At 48.8% G+C, this 22424-nt stretch overlaps 1 protein-coding gene across 1 annotated transcript in view; it reads right to left on the minus strand.

Moving 5' to 3' along the window:
- Positions 1-22424, minus strand: part of LOC147108059 (spindlin-1-like) — a 121063-nt gene that overhangs the window by 47411 nt on the left and 51228 nt on the right. Inside the window, exon 2 of the mRNA XM_086004510.1 lies at positions 723-770. Coding sequence (XP_085860636.1) covers positions 723-748 — 26 coding nt within the window. The 5' untranslated portion in view covers positions 749-770. The remainder of the gene's footprint in view (positions 1-722; positions 771-22424) is intronic.

Consider the following 22424-nt stretch of genomic DNA (forward strand, 5'->3'; position numbering starts at 1 on the left):
AGGCGGGACACTCAAAGGTTTTTCTGTACCTGAAAGCAGATTCACCAATCGAATCCATGAAAGGAGATTCAGTAAAGCAGCCCAGTTTACATTGCTGGCTCCCAGTATCTCAGGTCCATCGACAGAGGAACTCTCATCTTTGTTCCAATCTACAATAATGTTAATTCTATACATCGTTCCATAGAATATACAGCACAGAAACAGGCTATTCGGCCCAACTGGTCCTTGGTGGTATTTATGCTCCACACGAGCCTCCTCCCACCCTACTTCATCTCATCTTATCAGCATCACCGTCTATACCTTTCTCCCGTGTATTAATCTAGCTTTCCATTAAATGCATCTATGCTATCCACCTCCTTAGTAGCTTAAGGTCAATGTACTGCCTGTAAAGTTCAACATCCTACAACCATTTCAATAGCATTTTCCTTTCGCAATATGCTGCCCACAGCGCCCACACTATTCCCATGCCCAATGGCGTGGCATGTGCGGAGGACACAAATTCCACACCTCCAAATGTGCCCTGGACCCAAAGTTCCACGGGTGCTAAATGTAACAGGCCTCCCTTGTGACCGGCGGGTACTTTTCCAAGAATAAAACAGGGGGGACGATGTCACTAGTGGGCCGCAGTTCTCGAGTTGCGCAGCGATGCCCCGGCTTCCTAACCAACACCACAGAAAAAAGGCACACCAGGTTGCGTTCTCTTCCCGTGGTCCCCCCTTTACCTATGAGGCTTCTTTCTCTTCAACATGTTCACATGAATTCCAGCAACTCTGCAAGAGATTAGAAAAGAAAACATTCGATTACTTTCAAAGACAATGCTGGTTCTCCGTCACTTACAAAGCCAGCACAAGCTGCAACAGCTGTATTTACTTGTTCAAAATGGGCGAGATTAATCTTAGCTCAGCTTTTCAATTTTGACCAATAATGGGTCTTGGGGCAAGGATCCAAATCCTTGGTCTATACTTTGAACTGGAATAAAATGGGAAATAAGGTAGTGTGTGAGAAAGTAACTAGGGTGGGGCTGGGGGGGGGGAAAGAGGATTTTAAACAAAAATTATTATTACAGTGGTTCAAAGATGAAAGTTTATTGTCCTTTCAATGGAAAATTCAGGACCGATTGCTCAGATCTGACCACTCCAAATTTAGCAGTAAAACAAACTGCAGCTATGACTCAGATAGTATTAAAAATAATGCAGACAGCTCCAGAATTCTCCGCTCCCGGCCAAAAAACAAACCATTCTGGCTGCCTGCACTTCCTGCTTGATATTAAATTCGTGCAACAATTTAAACTTGCGCAGTTGGTTTTTAAAACGACAGCCAAATTAAATAGTAACAGTATATGTGAACTGACAGTGGAATTTACATTGTTTGTACTCCAATTACTGGCCTTCTGGTTATCCACCAAAACTTTTACCGGGCAAAGCCTGGTGTGGGCCGTTATCTTGTTACTTAGCCCACTATTCCCAATTTGTTCCTCCGTGGCACAAATCGACCTCACAGCCCAAGGGTGTTTGTATTTTACTAACCTTAGGGGGGAAAATTCGGTTGATTTGCACTTCCCGTTAGCGGCCTCTTAGGGCGCGGTGCCGCTAACGCCTCCCGCGAAATTCAGCGGGAGGTTAGTGGCGGCGGTAACAGTTAGCGCCCCGCGCCTCATCGGCGTGCGCAGCGCCCTGGCCGCGATCTTCGGTAGCGCCCCCCTGACTTACCGCCGGACGCCATGTCCGACAGGGTCGGGGGGGGGCGTACGTGCAGCCGGGGCGGCGCAAATTAAAGGGGAGGTGCCGGGCAGCTGCCAGCACCTGCCCCCGCCACCCCCCCCCCCCCCCGCCGTTGCTGCCCCATGCCTCCTGTGAAGTCCCATCGCGGGGTGCCGGCTGCGCTCCATGAGCCCGGCACTCCTCTACGAGCTGCTGCACGTAGCGCTGTGATATTCACTCGCAGCGCCCCAAGAGGGAGGGGGAGCACTTCCAGTAGCGCCCCGCCTCCCTCTTGGGGTGCTACCAGTGAATTTCGGGCGTGTGGGTGCTAACTTTTCGCAACCCAATTTTGCCCCCTTAATCTCCCACATCTACGGTGTTGCTTTATCAAACAGGCAAGACCAAAATTTGGGACTCTATTCACCAATTCTCATTACAGTGTCCCTCCAAAATGGCAGATAATGGAAGTTCCACTGTATCTGTGGATTAGTAGCAAAATTTGTCAAAGATACCCGAGGCAAGTTTAAACTCTGCATATACTGTACTCATTTCATCTATAATATTAGACAATGTAAAATTTATACATAATGAGCTCGCTGGGCCATATTAGCAGCTAATAAATTGCTTCAATAAAGAGCTTCTGTGCAAAGCCAGTCCCTTAGCTCCAGTTTTTAACAGTTGTGTCAAAATGTTAACCTATCTTTACTCTTTAGATGCAAACAGACCAGATGTGCATTCACAATTCCTGCTTTTATTTTGATTTCGAACATTTGCAGTTTTTCTTTTCATCACCGGCGCACCGTGGACTATCTACAGGAGGCATTGCAGCAACTCGCCAAGACTTCTTCGACAGCAGCTCCCATCACCTAGCAGTACAAGGGCAGCAGGTGCACGGGAACACCACCAGCTCCAAGTTCCCCTCCAAGTCACACACCACCCTGACTTGGAAATATATCGGCCGTTCCTTCATCGTCGCTGGGTCAAAATCCTGGAACTCCCTCCCTAACAGCACTGTGGGAGTACCTTCAGCACACGGACTGCAGCGGTTCAAGGCGGCGGCTCACCACCACCTTCTCATGGGCAACTAGGGATGGACAATAAATGCTGTCTTTCCTAACAATGTCCATATATCAAGAATGAAGTCAGGTTAGACTACAAACACTTCTAGTCATCTCTTTGGTGGGGCGGGGGGGCGGTGGAGTAAGAGGGATGGCCCTTTGAACACTGCAGGGCTAAAACTATTTTTAGCGCATATACTATTTTAGAATTGGCTCATGCTCATCCTTCATACCAGTAATAAGAAAACTACTAGGCACTTAGTCTAAGCGTTAAACAAAGCTTTAATCAACTGTCCTTCACTAGTTCCTGTTAAGAATGTCCTGCGCAAGCTGGGCCCGTGCCCGAGTATTTATACTCTCCCTGGACAGCGCCACCCATAGGCTGCTCAGTATTATTTCATAAGTCTTTCTTTCCTGAATGACTGATTCATGTCAGTGTCCAAACTTTATCTCTTTTTGGGTAACGTAGGTGCGTACAACAAAAAGAAAATACTGCAGATGCTGGAAATCTGAAATAAAAACAAAAAATGCTGGAGATACTCAGCAGGTCAGGCAGCATCTGTGAAGAGAGAAACAGAGTTAACGTTTCAGGTCGATGACCTTTCGTCAGAACTGGAAAAAAGCAGGAAATGGAACAGATTTTTAAGCAAGTGTAGTGGCAGGGAAAGGGGGGAGGGGATGAAAGAACAAAAGAACAATAGGATAGAAGGCAGGAGAGGTTAAGAGACATTGAGAGATATTCAAGGTGGGAGGAGATGGTAATGGGGCAGGTTAAGAAACAAAGGATGGCTCTAGATGAAGTGTAAATTGCGCTGGCAGAATGAAAGACAGCTGCATGTGGGAGAGAAGAAAAGAAGCACAAACAAAAAGTGTGGATAAAAAATATATATATGATAGGGGCCGAGGTTATGGTCTGAAATTGTTGAACTCTATGTTGAGTCCAGAAGGCTGTAAAGTGCCTAATCGAAAGATGAGGTGCTGTTCCTCGAGCTTACGAGGAACATATATAATATATATATAAAAAATCTATACCTATTAATATATTAAAAATCTTACATCTGTTTGCACCTCCTGTCACTTTTTTCCCCATTATAAATTAGTATGTCCACATTTATAAATGGAATCTGTGTAAACATGTCACACTCCAGTGACACCCTCCTGCCTGTAGAGGTGCTGCAGTGCTACCACCTGCAACTGTATTTACAGGATGACAAGTTTCCCCAGGTAGTTTCCAGGATAAATGTGGCCACAGAAAATAACCATGGAACTATAAAAGCAAGGACCCATTGTACAACTTTAAATGGGGGCTGAATTAAATCTGCACCCCCTGTCCAATTCCCACCTTTGCTCTTAAAAACTCTCCGCAATGCGGCTATCTGCTATTTTTCAGTTTCCACTCTTTTAATCCCACGTTCATGTTTTTTTCCCTCCATTCCTGATCCCAATATTTTTTTAAATCCTTTTCTACACTCTTGGATTCCTCTCCTTTTAAACATTTTTTTTAAGCAATGAGTTGTGGAAGCAGATTCAATAGTAACTTTCAAAAGGGAACTGGGTAAATACTTGAAGGGGAAAAATTTGCAGGGCTATTGGGGAAAGAGCAGGGGGAGTGGAACTAATTGGACAGCTCTTTCAAAGAGCCGGCACAGGCACGAAGGGCCGAATGGCCTCCTTCTGTGCTATGTGATTGTATGAAATCAAATAACCCTTTCCAACAAACCACACAGTCTCAACTGAGGCAACAGATTCCACATCGGAACCACTTCCTTCCAAAAAGCCATACCTTCTCACTTGTCATGGGAGGTTTGCTAGTTATGGGTATATAAAAAAAAAACGAGAGGAGTCCCATCGCACATGCAAAATATCTCAGAAAGCAAAAAACCAGGCGCTTCTTTCTGACCTCAAGACAACGAATCTGTGACTGACCACAGGAAGGCGCGGCAGTTAGGTGATGTGGCCTTAAAGGAACACGCTAAGTTACACTCAGCTCTATCGTAGCAAAAGAAAATGAAAAAGACAGACGTGCCTTTCTAAGCGCTTCTCGCGACCGCAGGACATCCCTAAGTGCTTTACAGCCAATGAGGCTTTTTCATTAAATGTAATCACTGCTGAATGAAATGTAGGAAACGCGGCGGCCAATTTTGTGCACAGCAAGGTCCCACAAACAGCAATGTGATGATGACCTGATAATCTGTTTTTAGTGATGCTGGTTGAGGGATTAGATATTGGCTCCAGGACACAGCAGAACAAAACACTGCGTTACACAGTATAATGCTGCTCCGGACAGATGGAAAGACTTGCATTTCTATAGCGCCTTTCACGACCACCGGACATCCCAAAGCGCTTTACAGCCAATGAAGTACAACGAAGAAAACAGCAAATGGTCTGACTTCCAATGATTAATACCACGGGAGGTTTGCTGGCAAAGTTCAAATAAATGTTTCAATTCATCTTGGATGAAGCTCAAACTGCTGATACTGCACGGATCTTGCCGTTCAGATCTTGCCGTTCAGATTATTGACCAATGAGGATACGGCGCTTGGAACAGAACCTCCAAGCCCACAGTATCCAAGCAGGAGAAACCGGTAGAGCAAGAAAGATCCAACGGTGAGCTGGATATGTCTGCAGGCTGCAGCTTGGACACTCCAGCAACAAACACTGCTCCTCGGAGGAAAAAAGGAGTACAAGGCTGTTCTGACTGGAAATGATGGCTGGGATTAAGTTAAACACTTTTAGTTTGCTGCTCCAGTTTCAGAGATTGATAGATTTTTGTTAGGAAAGGGCATTAAGGGTTAAGGAACCGCGGCTGTTAGGTGGAGTTAAGATACAGGTCAGCCACGATCTAAATGAATGGCGGAACAGGCTCGAGGGGCTGAATGGCCTTCCCCTGTTCCTATGAAACAGGAAAGAATTTTTTTTAGGGTACAAGGTCTGTACCTTCCCAATCCCCTCCAGAACTAGGGGATGGAGTTTGTCAATGAGAGCGCGTTGCGGGCAGGACTGCTGGTTTTTGGGGTTTTAGTCCCGCCCCCAACGCCGTCCGGCCAACTCACGCTGCTTTCCCTTGATTGGCCTTGACGTAAAAAAACTCACTACGCACTTGGTTTGAGTATAAAGCAAGGCTTTAATCAACTTGTTTCAAAACATGGAGGTCTAGTTGTCCTTCACTAGTTCCTGTCGTACAAAGTGTCCCTGGGCAAGCTGGGCCCACGCCCGAGTATTTATACTCCTTGGACGGCGCCACCAGCTGGCCGTCCAGTGTTATTTCATGAGTAGTTTCTTTATGATGAGGAGATTTATAACAGATCTTGTAAGCCCGCCCTCCGGGCTTAGCCGGCCAATTAAGGGAAAGCCTGTGACAGAGGACGTCAGCGTCTGACATTTCATCTGTCAGAAATTTTTGACAGATGAATTGTCAGCTTTTGACAGCTTTGAGAAGCTGTCAAACACTGACGATCTCTGTTCTAAGGTGAGTCCTTGTACTGAAGGTTCACCAAACCTCTTTCCTCAGCAGAAATCAGATGGCTGCTACATCTGAGAATGCAGCAGCCATTCTATCATCACTGCCGTTGAGATGAGGCACCTCCAGATCCCCAAGGGTTGAAGCCAGCAGGAAGAAACAAAGGTAAGTAAACTTTTTCTAACACTTTTCACTCACCTCACATACTTACCTCTCCACACTGGCACCCATCACTCACCTCCACAGCGGACTTTTCGACCCCTCTCACCCCCGCAGACCCACTGCTCGCCTCGCTGACCCTGGCGAGATTCGCAGCCGTTGGGAAGCCCGCACTTGCAGGGGTAAAATGGGGATAATCCTCTTAACTGCCTGTTAACTACCTGTTGACAGGCAGTTAAATGGCTGTAATCCCCTTCCCGCCTCGAGGAGACGGGTCCCTGCACGACTCGGGGACCCGCCTCCCGGAAAGATGGCACGGAGGCAGGTTGGGAGCAGGGTCGGTACCCGGAATGGAAGCAACGAGCCAAAGTTATCACTTAGTCATTACACAACAACAACTTGCATTTATATAGCGCTTTTAACCTAGTAAAATATCCCAAGGTGCTTCACAGGAGCCTTATCAGACAAAAAATTTGACACCGAGCCACATAAGGAGAAATTAGGGCAGGTGACCAAAAGCTTGGTCAATGAGGTAGGTTTTAAGGAGCGTCTTAAAGGAGGAAAGAGAGGTAGCGAGGCGGAGAGGTTTAGGCAGGGAATTCCAGATTTTAAGGCCTCGGCAACAGTAACTCCTGTTAGAAATGTGCATGTGTGGATGAAGGTTGTTTTTGTGACTGGAAGCCTGTGTCCAGTGGTGTACTGCAGGGATCGGTGCTGGGTCCCTTGCTGTTTGTAGTGTACATTAATGATTTAGATATGAATGTAGGAGGCATGATCAGTAAGTTCGCAGATGACACGAAAATTGGTGGAGTGGTAAATAGCGAGGAGGGAAGCCTCGGGCTACAGGACGATATAGATGGGTTGGTCAGATGGGCAGAACAGTGGCAAATGGAATTTAACCCTGTAAAGTGTGAGGTGATGCATTTTGGGAGGACTAACAAGGCAAGGGAATACACAATGAATGGTAGGACCCTAGGAAGGACAGAAGATCAGAGGGACCTTGGTGTGCATGTACATAGATCCCTGAAGGCAGCAGGACAGGTAGATAAGGTGGTTAAAAAGGCATATGGGATACTTGCCTTCATTAGCCGAGGCAGAGAATATAAGAGCAGGGAGGTTATGATGGAGCTGTATAAAACGCTAGTTAGGCCACAGCTGGAATACTGTGTGCAGTTCTGGTCGCCACACTATAGGAGGGATGTGATTGCATTGGAGAGGGTGCAGAGGAGATTCACCAGGATGTTACCTGGGCTGGAGCGCTTCAGCTATGAAGAGAGACTGGACAGGCTGGGGTTGTTTTCCTTAGAACAGAGAAGGCTGAGGGGGGACCTGATTGAGGTGTACAAAATTATGAGGGGCATAGATAGGGTAGATAGAAAGGAACTTTTCCCCTTAGTAGAGGGGTCAATAACCAGGGGGCATAGTTTCAAAATAAGGGGCAGGAGGTTTAGAGGGGATCTGAGGAAAAACTTTTTCACCCAGAGGGTGGTTGGAATCTGGAACTCACTGCCTGAAAGGGTGGTAGAGGCAGGAACCCTCACAACATTCAAGAAGCATTTAGATGAGCACTTGAAACGCCATAGCATACAAGGCTACGGACCAAGTGCTGGAAAATGGGATTAGAATAGACAGGGCTTGATGGCTGGCGCGGACACGATGGGCCTCTTTCTGTGCTGTATAACTCTATGGCCTAGAAATTCAGTGGGCTGCGCCACCAGTTAGCGCCTAAAGAGGGCACTCAGTGGCTTTAGCGCCACTGGCCGCGCCTCCCGCGATATGTAGCTGGGGCGCTAATGGCGACATTAGCCTGTTGCGCTGCGCCGCCACCGATGACGTCATCGGTGTGCGCAGCGCCCCGCTACCGCCCCGATCGCGATATTTGTTTGGGACCGCCTCCGCTACTCTGGCCGCAAATCGCGCCCGGTTCACGGGGCCTACCTGTGGCGGGAGTGGCGCAAATTAAGGTGGAGGTGCGGGGCGGCCGTTTTTTTCGGCGGCCGCCTGCCAGCACCTCCGTCCCCGGCCTCCTGATCTCCCCCCGCGGCAGTGCCGGCTGTTTTCCGAGAGCCTGGCACTTCTCCTCGGTGCCGGGCTCTTTTGCCGGCACTCGCGATCTCTGATCGTGCTGGTGCAGGCCCCTCCCCCTTAAGAATGGGAGGAAGGCCTGCAGTACCGCAGCACGCCGTGCCGCAGCGTGTGGCGCTGCGGCACGTTGCGCTGCGATATTCAGTTTCAGCGCCCTAAGAGGGACGCGGAGCGCCTCCAGCAGCGCCCCGTGTCCCTCTTGGGGCGCTCAAGCTGAATTTCCGGCGGTCGCAACTGCTCCGATCGCAGCGCTAATTCCGGCGCCCAGGCGAGCTTGGCGCCCCGTTTGGGCCTCCACCGAATTTCTCCCCCCTATGAATCTATGATAGAATCGCACAGCACAAAAGGAGGCCATTCAGCCTGTGCCTGTGCCGACTCTTTTGAAAGAGCTTTCCAATTCTCATCTCCCCTCTGGTTGTTTTGCCAATTATCTTAAATCTGCCTCCTCTGATTACCAACCCTCCAGTCATTGGAAACAGGTTCTCTTTATTTACTCCATCAATGTTGATGTTGGTGAGACAATAATTGGGCTCCGCTGTAATACAACAATGACAATAAAACACCTTTAACGTAGTAAAACGACCCAAGGTGCTTCGCAGGAGTGTTATAAAAGAAACATTGACACAGAGCCACATAAAGAGATATTAGGACAGATAACCAAAAGCTTGGTCAGAGGTAGGTTTTAAAGAGGAGAGAGACGGAGAGGCTTAGGGAGGGCATCCCAGAGCTTAGGGCCTCGGCAGCTGAAGGCACGGCCACCAATGGTTGAGCGATTAAAATGCCTTCCAAAGTTGAATAGGTGCCCAATATTCATCGTTCAGGCTGACACATGAAGAACAGCCACTTGGGGCAAGGTAGCAGAGGGTAACTGTACCAGAAGTGCTGCTGCCAATTGTATTGTTCTTATCCTCCTCCTTCTTAGGCGGTCCCTCGGAACTGAGGATGACTTGCTTCCACATTAAAAATGAGTTCACAGGTGACTGATGAGTCCAATGCGGGACCTACAGTCTCGGTCACAGGTGGGGCAGACGGTGGTTGAAGGGGCGGGTGGGTGGGGTGCTTGGGTTGTCATGCGCTCCTTGCGCTGCCTGCGCTTGGCTTCCGCTTGCTCCCGGCGAAGAGATTCGAGGTGTTCGGCGCCTTCCCGGATGCTTCTCCTCCACTTTGTGCGGTCTTGGGCCAGGGATTCCCAGGTGTCGGTGGGGATGTTGCACTTTTTCAAGGAGGCTTTGAGGGTGTCCTTGAAGCGTTTCCTCTGCCCACCTGGGGCTCTCTTGCCGTGTCAGAGCTCCGAGCAGAGCGCTTGTTTTGGGAGTCTCGTATCGGACATGTGGACGATGTGGCCCATCCATCGGAGCTGATCGAGCGTGGTCAAAGCTTCGATGCTGGGGATGTTGGCCTGAGCGAGAACACTGACGTTGGTGCGTCATTATCATTACCCCGATGGAGATCAGCATACTAATATAGACTGAACATTGAACTCTCTCCTCTCTCAGACACCTAGTTCTGGAGGGGAATAAAAGCAGAAAATGCTGGAGATACTCAGCTGCCTGACCTGCTGAGTATCTCCAGCATTTTCTGTTTTTATTTCAGATTTCCAGCATCTGCATATTTTCTTTTTGTATTAGTTCTGGAGGGGATTGGGAAGGTACAGACCTTGTACCCTAATAAAAATGTCTTTCCCATTTCATATCTTCAGGAGATAAAGAAGGAGAAAACCAGAGGGACTGGAATTTTTTTTTATATAAAAGGAAGAGCTGATCCATTTGACAATAGCTGAATTGACGGTATAGCGGAGCCTGCTTACTGGATCCAATGACTTGGGTGTCACGTGATAGTAACGTCAAATGATTTTAAGAATATGTAAGCGTAGATGAATGAGAAATGGCCACTAGCCCATCCACTGCACTGCAATACCCAGTCATGTTCAGGACCCATTCTGACATTTTTCTCAATTTTCCAATCCAAAAACTTGTATCGAACCTTGATCAGACCACACAGTTCTGGTCTCCATCTATATATATTAAAATAAAGCGGTTGGTTTGTCTGTTTGTCCGCTATACACTCAAAAGTTATAGAGCGTACCTACACATATGTTATATCAAAAGAAAGGTTATGATCAGGGGAGTCTAATAGGCGCATTTACTTTTTGGTCAGACAAAAATTGTTCGGACAGTAGACCAAAAACGTTCAAAAATCCACTCATTAGCGGTTGACCAATCCTACCGCTCGTTAGCATTGAGTGACGTGATGGTGGACCAATCCTAGTTCAGTGACCTGATGGTTGACCAATCGGTGCGTCACGGGCGGGGCCTAATCCTGCAGCCTCCCGAAACCTCGCCGCCATTTTCCCCCCTGCTTTTCCTCAACAGCGAGCGGGGCAGCTGCGTCGGCCCGCCAGAGCGGGAGGTGAGTTGGGGTCACTCGGAACGGGCCTCACAACCGCTCGGCCCGAGACACAGAGCAGGGGAGCGGCAGCGGGCGGCCGTCAACCGCGCGGCCCTCTAAACTGCCCTGGCAACGCCGGGCCCCCCCAGCTAGTATTATATAAAAGGATATAGAGGCACGGGAGAAAGTGCAACAAAAGAATGATACCAGAACTGAGAAGTTATACTTATCAGGAATGGCTGAACAGGCTGGGGCTCTTATCCCTAGAAAAGAGAGGCTGGGTGGTGACCTAATCGAGGAATAAAATTAGGAAGGGATTTGATAGGGTAGACGTCGAGAAGATGCTTCCACTTGTGGGGGAGACCAGAACTAGGGGCCATAAATATAAGACAGTCACTAATAAATCCAATAGGGAGTTCAGTACCCAGAGAGTGGATAGAATGTGGAACTCACTGGAGGCACTGGATAACAGTAGTTGAGGCAAATAGCAAAGATGCATTTAAGGGGAAGCTGGACAAACATGAGGACGAAAGGAATAGAAGGACATGCTGATAGGGTTAGAAGGGTGGGAGGAGGCTCGTGTGGAGCATAAACGTTGGCATAGACCGGTTGGGCCAAATGGCCTGTTTCTGTGCTGTAAATTCGATGTAAAACTAACTTCTCTCTTTGTTGAACCAGAGATGGAACTAACTGCTTTTGACTGCTTCAACAGAGATTTAGTACATTAACTGGTCGACTTTATTTCACGTCAGCGTGCAAACATGAAGGGGCTATTCCTTGTGCTAAATTTAACTTGCGGTCTCCTCAGTTCCTCAATACGTTCTCATCATTTTCAAACATATAGCAGAAACATAGTTCGAAGCAGTTCCTTTTTGTTAAATCCTACCCCCGGGTCACATACCACTCATCAGCTAAGATAGCCCCTTCACTAGGCCTTCAAAAATACTGTTCTTGATCCTGGACAACAGCTGGCGACTAAGGGCAGCAGCCTCTAGTCACTCCTGGCTAATTTCCCCCTTACGTGCTGCTGGAGATGAGGACAACATTTAAACCACAACTGCGAATTACCGGTGTAGCTAAGAACCGCCAACCTGGTCAATCACCTCATCTCCCTGGGCCAATAAACTTTTCCTTGCTACCCACTCAAGGGCATCCAGCACAAGTTCAGACAGCCCACAGAGGATGACTGTAAACCCATCATGTCGACATAGCTCAGTGGGCAGCACTCTGAGTCAGAAGGTCGTGGGTTCAAATCCCAATCCGCAGATCTGAGCATAAAAATCTAGGCTGACACTCCAGTGCGGTACTGAGGGGGTGCTGCACTGTCGGAGGTGCCGTCTTTCAGATGAGACGTTAAAACGAGGTCCCATCTGCTCTCTATTTTGAAGAGCATGAGAGTTCTCCCTGGTGTCCTGGGGCCAATAATTATCCCTCAATCAACATCACTAAAAAAACAAATGATCTAGTCATTATCACAATGCTGTCTGTGGGAGCTTGCTGTGCGCAAATTGCCTGTCGCGTTTCCTACATTACAACAATGACTACACTCAAAATAGTTCATTGGCTGTAAAACGCTTTGGGACGTCCTGAGGTTGTGAAAGGCGCTACAGAAATGTAAGTCTTTCTTTCTTTCTCTTCATCCAATTGCGGTGTCGTGCATCTGATGTTCTACAGTGTCTCACTCAAGTGGCAATTCTTCGTGCGAGCCAGAACAGTGAGCGTCAGCAGAGTGCTTGGACTCCAGGCACCAGTAATGCTGAGCCCAATTGTGTTCTCATCTCCAAAACCAGCAAAAAGATGGGGGGGGGGGGGGGGCGATTTTAACCCGACTCGCTCAGCAGAAACCTGGCGGATGGGCAGTTAAAAATCACCCTGGGCTCTTACCTGTCCGAAAGCCGCCATGATCGCAACGTCTGCAATTTTAACCCGCTCTCCTGAGCAGGCGGCAAAGGGCACGCGCGCCCGGCGCCAACGGGGTCCTTCTTTACATATGCACGCTGCAGTCCGATGACATCATAATTGACGCCCGATGACGACTGTCATTTTAACTCGGGCCTGAGCGGGGAATCTACCTGGAGCTAGAAATCGGGGCCCCCAAGGTTTCAGGAGGTATTGCTGGTTATTGACCAATACCAGATAACCTCCCCCACCACTCCTCCCACATCAGCCCAAGGATGCTGCGGCCAACTGACACCCCTTGATCGCGATTCCAGTCGAGACCAGCTAACTCAGCACAGACCTCAAACTGCACTTTCTCTGCTCTCAAGCTCCTCATTACAGAGGGGAACAGAAACATTCCGACTTAAAATAAATTCCGCTGCAGTTTTCGCCCGGTGCCTCCTGAGACATATACAGGAAACTCTCTTTTAACCGGCACCTAAATAACTGGAAATCTCTGTTAACCGGCAAAATTCAGGAGTAGGTTCAGGTAAGTTTTACTTCATATTAGTGGCAGTTCCTGGATCTGTGGCTGTGTAATCGGGGTTCCTGCACTTGTTGCTAAGCAACAGGGATGCTTGGTCTGTGGCCGGAGTTCCTGTACATGTTGCTAAGCAACAGGGAAGCCTGGATTTGTTGCTGTGTACGGGGCTCTCGTACCTTTTAAACTATACCTCTCTGTAATCCGGACTTTTTGATAAACCGGCACCACGCCGGTCCCGTTGGTGCCGGATAATAAAGAGTTTCCTGTATACCCAACACGGAACTGCTATGCAAGTTAGTTTGCCCATGTTGCAGCATGCGAGCTTGCTCAGAAGAACGCAAGACATAGGAGCAGCAGTAGGCCACTGGGCCCTTTGAGCCTGCTCCACCATTCAATAAGATCATGGCTGATCTTCTACCTCAACTCCACCTTCTTGCACTATCCCCTAATCTCTTGATTCCCTTAGCATCCAAAAGTCTATCATCCAACTGCAGTTCTGCTTTCTCTCTGTCAAGTGTGGCAAAGATGGATTGGCGCCCGAGTTCTTAACCTTTTCCTATTTCAGTGAGGATGGACCAACAAATGGAATCTACAGAAAATCCCTCACTTCGAAGCCACAATGTACACGGAGGAGAGGACGACGCTTTTACAGCAGAGAAACAGGTCATTTGGCCCAACTGGTCCATGCCGGTCAGTGTTTATGCTCCACACGAGCCTCGTCCCTTCTCCTTCCCACAGGAAGAGATGGGGGGTGTGGGGGGTGGGGGGGGGGAAGAGAGGAGGAGCCAAAGGCATAGTGAAAGAGATAAGTTTTAAGGAGACTTGAAGGAGGACAGAGAGAGTTAGCAAGGCAAAGCAATTTTGTCAAAAGAGTTTCAAAGAGCAGGGAATTAGTGATCGAAAGATTGGCCTGTGATGAGGGAACAGCATCAATCCAGAGTTGACAACCACTTGGGCAGGGTACAAGAGGAGTTCTCATTACTCCATATCTTCAGGAGAGGACGGTCCCCAACTTAACCCTATGTGAGGGCCAATGGTAGTGAGTTACTGGAGTAGGGTGCAGACAGTTCACCCATTTCATGCATTTGCCATGGTTACCAAAGGCAGGTAGCATTACATGCAAGAAAATCTCATGGAATGCGTCTCCAAATTGGTGATGTTCCAGCCGTAAGGCAGAGTACACAGTAAACCTGCTATCTGACACAGGGAAAGTCATCGCAAGAATCCTCCTCAATCGCCTTCTCCCAGTGGCCGAAGAGCTCCTCCCAGAGTCGCAATGCGGATTCCGCCCACTAAGGGGCACAATCTTCACCGTACGTCAATTACAAGAGAAATGCAGGGAACAGCACCAACCACTGTACATGGCCTTCTTTGATCTCACAAAGGTCTTCGACACTGTCAACCGTGAGGGATTATGGAGTGTCCTCCTCAAATTCAGCTGCCCTCAAAAGTTTGTCACTATCCTCCGCCTGCGTCACGACGACATGCAAGCCGTGATCCTGACCAACGGTTCCACCACCGACCCAATTCACGTACGAACCGGGGTCAAGCAAGGCTGTGTCATCGCACCAACGCTCTTCTCAATCTTCCTTGCTGCAATGCTCCATCTCACCCTCAGTAAGCTCCCCACTGGAGTGGAGCTCATTTACAGAACAAACGGGAAACTGTTCAACCTCCGTCGCCTCCAGTCCCGATCCAAGGGCGTCCCATCCTCTGTCGTCGAATTACAGTATGCAGACGATGCTTGCGTCTGCGCTCACTCGGAGGTCGAACTCCAAACCATCATAAACACCTTCACCAAAGCATACGGGAGCATGGGCCTTACACTAAACATCCGTAAGACAAAGGTCCTCTACCAATCTGCCCCCGCCACACAGTGCTGCCCCCCGATTATCAAAATCCACGACAAGGCCTTGGACAACGTGGACCACTTTCCATACCTCAGGAGCCTACTGTCAACAAGGGCAGACGTCGACGACGAAGTCCAACACCGCCTTCAGTGTGCCAGTGCAGCCTTCGGTCGCCTGAGGAAGAGAGTGTTTGAAGACCAGGACCTCAAACCCGGCACTAAGCTCATGGTCTACAGGGCAGTGATACCTGCCCTGCTGTATGCCTCAGAGACATGGACCATGTACAGCAGGCACCTCAAAGCACTGGAGAGGTACCACTAACGCTGCTTCTGCAAGATCCTGCAAATCCATTGGCAGGATAGGCGCACCAACGTCAGTGTTCTTGCTCAGGCCAACATCCCCAGCATCGAAGCTCTGACCACGCTCAATCAGCTCCGATGGACGGGTCACATTGCCCGTATGCCCAATACGAGACTCCCAAAACAAGAGCTCTACTCGGAGCTCCGGCACGGCAAGAGAGCCCCAGGTGGGCAGAGGAAACGCTTCAAGGACACCCTCAAAGCCTCCTTGAAAAAGTGCAACATCCCCACCGACACCTGGGAATCCCTGGCCCAAGACCGCACAAAGTGGAGGAGAAGCATCCGGGAAGGCACCGAACACCTCGAGTCTCTTCGCCGGGAGCAAGCAGAAGCCAAACGCAAGCAGCGCAAGTCAACCCAAGCACCCCACCTACCTGCCCCTTCAACCACCGTCTGCCCCACCTGTGACAGAGACTGTAGGTCCCATATTGGACTAATCAGCCACCTGCGAGCTCATTTTTAATGTGGGAGCAAGTCATCCTCAGTTCCGAGGGACTGCCTAAGAGAAGAAACTTTACTGCTGGCAAGAAAATACAGGCAAAAGCTGTTCGTATGTCATTCACCTGTCCATTGTTTCAATGGAGGCAGTAGCCCATGGGTCAACACCTCCATTAATTAACGAAGGAAGCAATGTCATATTGGCTCTGAATTTGCTGCCAAAACAACGGCGCGTTTAATGCCGCTCGCCGTTATTAATGTGTGAATCGTCCAGCAACTTGTGGCGGAGAAGAGATTCAGAGTGAGTTGCGAATCGCCACAAATTGCTGGACGGTTTGTGCCAGTCCGCCGTTAGCCTCGCGAAAACGGCAGTTCGCCCTCAACCTCCCCCATGAGTTTCAAGAAGTTGCTGGATTTGCGCATTAACTGCCAATTAAACTCGCCGCAGAAAGTTAGGGCTTAAAGGACATTTTTAATGAGGAGATTTATGCTCCTGCAATGCCAACCAACCTCTCCAGCCCAGAAAGGGAACAATTTAAACTGTGGAATCTCATTCCTACAGGTAGTAAATTGTTTTTAATGTTTTGTTTTAAAATGACAAATTTTAATTTTTTTTCTTACTTTTTCCCTTCTGTCTTTTTTCTCTCTCTTAATCCAATCTTTCTTTCCCTCTCTTTATTTCTTTTTCTGGACCTGATTTGACTCTAATTCATCCCATTTCTTTCTCGGTCATTTCTCTGTTCCTTTCTCAATTCTGAAATCTCACTGGTTAAGGAGGTAGACTGTTGGTCCTGTCGTTCCCAGGCGGCCCCGTTGCCCTAGCCGCGGCGCTATCAGCTCGCACTTCCAGCAACTTACAGGGCAGATGTTTTCCCAGCTGAAAGGGTGAGAAATAAAGCCTAACTAACGAGGCGCAGCGCAAGATGCCCCACTCCAGCAAACTCGGGCCATTAGGTAGCGTCATAGTCCTTGGGTTGGATTTTGTCAATGGGGAGCTTTTGGAGGCGGGACTCCCAATTGTTGGGTTGTAGTCCCGCCTCCATCGACTTGTGGCCAACCCACGCTACTTTCCCTTGATTGACCTTGTTAAGCCCGCCCAGCGGGCTCAGCAGGCCAATTAAGGGAAAGCCAGTTACAGGTGACGTCAGCGTGTGATGTTTCATCTGTCAAGAGCTTTTGACAGATGAAATGTCAGCGTTTGATGGCTCTGTGAAGCTGTCAAACACTGACAATCTGACTTCTAAGTTGTGTCTTTACTCAAGACTCAATTAGAAAGCCTTCCTGACCAGAAAGCAGAGGCTGCAGCTTTTGACAGTTCAGCGGCCATTCTGCTTTCTATGCCGGTGAGCTGAGGGACTCCCGAGACCTGAAGGGAGGAAGCCTGCAGGAAGAAGTAAAGGTAAGTAAAACTTATTAAAACACTTTACACATACCTCACACACTTACCTCTGCACACATGCACCCATTATTCACCTGCGCACCGGACATCTTGGCCCCTCCGACCCCCGCAGACCGACGCCCCGCCTCGCTGACCCTGGCGAGGTTCGGAGCCATCGGGAAGCCCACACTTCAGGGCTCAAAATAGGGATTAGCAAAACAACTGCCTGTTAACTACCTGTTAACAGGCAGTTAATTGGCATTAATCCCCTTCCCGCCTCAAGGAGGCGGGTCCCGGCGCGGGTTGGCTACCCGCCTCCTGGCAAGATGGCATGAAGGCGGGTTGGGGGCGGGTTGGGCACCCGCCCCCAAATGCTGCCATTTTCCCGGGAGTCCCGCCTCCAAACCCGCCTCCCCAGGGCTGGCAAATTTCTGACCGTGCAGGTGGTGATTGAACTTCTTCACCCCCCCACACCAGGCTGAGGGCCTCTCTGTCAATCTGGGCGTAGTTACGCTCGGCTGAAGTTAACGAGCGTGACGCAAAAGCTATCGGCCTCTCTGAACCATCAAGGAATTTATGTGACAGTACCGCCCCAGCGCCGTAGGGAGACGCATCACACGCCAGTCTTATCGGTAGTGATGGGTTGTAGTGAGCCAATACTTCTCTTGAAGTGATTAGGTCCTTACTCTTCTGAAAGGCCCACTTACATTCATCGCTCCATTTCCATGCTACTCCCGTTCGTAGTAGGGCGTTCAGTGGATGCAGAATTGTGGACAAATTCGGCAAAAACTTAAGGTAGTAATTCACCAATCTGAGGAATGACCTCAGTTGCGACACATTTTCAGGCGCTGGAGCCTTAACTACCGCTTCAATTTTGTCAGGGGACTTATGCAACCCCTCTTCATCAATCACGTGGCCACAATACGCTATCTGTTTCTTAAAAAACTCGCACTTAGGGCAATTGGCTCGTAGCCCATGTTCACATAGTCTAGTGAGCACCTGCTCTAGGTTGGCAAGGTGTTCACTGTCATCTTCACCTGTCACTAGGATGTCGTCCAAGTAACACTGAGTCCCCGGAATCCCTTGCAGGACTTGTTCCAGCTCTTTGCCATATCGCCGGAGCTGATGCTACTCCGAATACCAGTCGATTATACCAGTAAAGACCTTTGTGAGTGTTTATCGTGAGATAATTCCTAGAGGATTCATCAACCTCCATCTGCAAATATGCTTGTGCTAGGTCAATTTTTGTAAAACGCTTCCCTCCAGATAGTGAGGCGAAGATATCTTCTATCCTTGGAAGAGGATATTGTACTGTGTGAAGGACTGGGTTCACCGTCACCTTGAAGTCCCCACAGATGCGAACCTTCCTTGGCTCCTCAGACTTATTGTTTAACGTTTTCTTCATGACAGGAATGATGGGTGTCGCCCACTCGCTCCAGTCTACCTTAGATAACACGCCTGCCTTCTCCAGATTCTTCAGCTCTGCCTCGACGGCTGGGCGAATTGCATATGGTACCGGTCTTGCTTTGAAAAACTTGGGAATTGCATTCTCCTCTATTTTTATCGAGGCAGTTACGCCTTTAAGAGTGCCCAGTTCTTGTTGAAATACCTCTTTGGCGTCAGCTAAGATTGTTGACAATCGTCCAGGAGTGACATCGTCATCCTTTTTACCAGCCACCGTCAGTGCCTGAATGGAGTGCCAGTCTAAACTTATCTTTCTGATCCATTCACGTCCCAATAACGGTGGTCCACCATCTTGCAGAATGTAGAGATACAATTTCCGTATTTTCTTGCCGTTGTATTCGACGGGCACCCTTATTTTTCCTCTGGGGTATACTTTTTGCCCCGTATACGTCCTCAAGACAATGGATGTCTCTCTCAAGGGTATGTGTGAGAATAGCCGCTCGTAGTCTCGTCGATTCATGATGGTTAGAGCTGATCCTGTATCCAATTCCATTTTGACTTGGGACCCTGCTATCGTGAGGGTGACCCAGATGGTTCGGTGATCCTCTTTTGCGATTACGTTGTGAAGTTTGAGACAGCTTAGTCTCTTGTTCCCGGATTCACTATCGCTCATCTGGTCTTCGGAACTACTGTCCGTCATCTTTTGTACTTTCCTGTACGGTTCCTTAGTAGCCTTTTTGTTGTCGTTGGTCTTCTTCCCAGACCTGCAAACTCGTGCAATGTGTCCCATCTTTCCGCATTGCCTGCACATTTTGTCCTTGGACCAGCAGTCCTTCTGGTCATGGGTTGTTCTGCCGCAGCGATAACATTTTGCAAATCCCCGTGTCATTTCGTGGGTGCCGTATTCCTGTGGCTTTTGTTGTATTTCCGCAGCTCCCCTTGCTGCTGCTTCGTACGATACTGCCACGCTGAAAGCCTTATCTAGCGTCAGCTCTTTCTCTGAGAGTAACCTCTTCTGGGTTCCTTCACTCAGGAGTCCACAGACAAATTTGTCCCGTAAGGTATCTGCCAGTCCTGCTCCGAACTGGCAGTGCTTTGATAGCTTGCGTAGTTCCGTAAGGTAATCAGCATTGCTCTCATTTTTATGCTGATTTCTCCTGTGGAATTTAAATCTTTCTGCTATCAGCAGCGGTGTAGGATTTAGGTGTTCCTGTAGGATAGCAACAATTTCGTTAAAACTCTTCGCCTTCGGTTTGGCTGGAGTAATCCGGTCCCGCAATAGGCCGTACGTTCTTGCGCCCATTAAATTTAGCAATACCGATGCCTTTTTCTCATCGGCTATTTCGTTTGCCTCGCAATATACCTCGACTCTTTCCACATACGTGGTCCAGTCTTCTATTGCATTATCGAAGGCAGTGATATCGCCAGTCTTTGGCATCTTGAAAATCTAAGATGGCGCCTCCCGCGCTTTTCCTTCTTCCCCGCCGAGTTAAGATGGCGCCTCCCGCGCTTTCCCGCTGCTGCCAACGCTGTTGCTGGCGATTATATTTATTTGACTATCCTGTAATGGCGACACCCTATGGTCTTCGCGCCTCCCCGATCGCTGCTCCCAACGCCGCTCTCCGCGGTATTTTTATTTTTCTATCGCGCTTCAATATTTGCTCCGTTAATTGAAGAACCGTTCCCGTCGTGGAGCGGACCCTCTGGGACACTTCCCTCCCTCTTCTTAGGTCCGAACGCTGCCCGGCTGCGAAGCACCGGCCGCACCCTGTGTGCTCCACCCTCTCTCTCTCTCTTTGCTTCCTGACTCGCTGCCCGGCCCCGTTGCAGAGCCACCCGATCAAGCTCTAGCCCGCCGCAGCCCAGGAAGGATCAGTGCACTACCTGCCACCAGCCCAATTAGCTGGGAAACCACAGACTGGAGACCAAGCCTGGCTCTCGACAGTCTCTCCTGCACTTTTCAATTCGATGATTTGGAGGGCGGTTGCCCACGGTCGACGCCCGTTTCTCAAGTTTCTTTGGATTATTTTTTTTTATTTCTTTCTTCTGGCTTCGACCTTCAATAATGTCGTCTGAGGTGCTGCCGAGTTGTAGGTAAGTTCGTTTCTTACTCGTCGCCAGTATTATGTCCGTGTATAATTGAGACACGGACTGCAGGAGTTGATTATAACAAGTCTTTACTGAATGGAGACAACCTGGAAACTGAAACTACAGAAGCCTGCTAGGGCCTTTTATACAGGGGTGGTCACTGCCGGTACTGCAGTCTGAGACCAGTTATTCCCTTAAAAAGGTACATACACAACACATCCTAACTTGGAAATATATCGGCCGTTCCTTCATCGTCGCTGGGTCAAAATCCTGGAACTCCCTCCCCAGCAGCACTGTGGGACTAGCTTCACTGCACGGACTGCAGCGGATCAAGAAGGCGGCTCACCCCCACCTGCTCAAGGGCAACTAGGGAATGGGCAATAAATACTGGTCTTGCCAGCGATGCCCACATCCCAGAAATGAATAAAAAAGTAATCGCGTCCCATTATCGCTAAGAGTAATTTCTACCCTATAGTAATTTTTCGAAGGGCACTAAGAATTACCATCTCCTATTCCTTTGGGATAAGGAAAATGGCCAGTACAGTATGGAAAGTCCACTTTGTGGTTATTAAGACCGGCAAATCTTCATATTTTCCACTTACGTTACGTTTTAGGGCAAATCGAAGTATTCCAACTGCAACAACAGTTACGCCTGCTCAGGGGAAATCAGGCCCCGGGTCGCCTCTCGAGTGGCAACAAGCACCGCCTGTGATAAAATTTCAACTGTAACATCTGTACATTGATCTCTCTAAATGTAGCTACAGTTTACATATCATTTCCTGCTGTTTGTGGAACATTCTCTCACACAATAGGTTCTTACCATCCACCGCTCTTCTTGCGAGTTCACATCAGTAAACTGTGGAGGTTAACCCTTTCACTGACCCACACGCTGGTGGACTTGAGCCCTACTCCAGGACTTAAAGCACGTAAATCTTATTTTCAGATGAGCCGTTAAACTGAGCCGCTTATTCTGGCACTCACTGAAGCTCGGTAGAGAGATCTGACGATCCTGGCCAACATTCCACCCTCAACCAACACCCGCCCAAAACAGGTTAACTGCTGAATCATGTCATTGCTGTTTGTGGGTTCTTGCTGTGCACAAAATGGCTGCCGTAATTGCCTGCACAACACAAACATTTCTGAGCAATGTGATAAGACGCTATATACATACATATATACATATACATGGCATACGCTCACACACGGGAGACGGGCCATTGTACTGGAGGGCTGCTGTGTCCTATTGAACTTATAGGGGGGAAAACTGAGCCGCGCCCCCTTTGGGGCGCTAACTTCGCTGGGGCGCTACTTTTAGGGCGCTAACAGGAGGCGCAAAGCAACCGAATTTTTCCTCCATAAAGTATTACAATTACAAAACATTTACAGCACAGAAACAGGCCATTCGGCCCAACTGGTCCCTACCGGTGTTTACGCTTCACATGAGCCTCCTCCCACCCTACTTCATCTAACCGTATCTGCAGGACCTTCTATTCCTTGCTCCCCCATGTGTTTATCTAGCTTCCCTATAAATGCATCTATACTATTCGCCTCAAATTCTCCCCGTGGTAGCGAGTTCCACATTCTCACCACTCTCTGGGTAAAGAAGTTTCTCCTGAATTCCTTATTGGATTTATT

Source organism: Somniosus microcephalus, chromosome 13 (assembly GCF_052327205.1).
Source record: "Somniosus microcephalus isolate GS21.2 chromosome 13, FLI_Smic_1.0, whole genome shotgun sequence".
In the NCBI taxonomy this organism is placed as follows: Eukaryota; Metazoa; Chordata; class Chondrichthyes; order Squaliformes; family Somniosidae; genus Somniosus; species Somniosus microcephalus.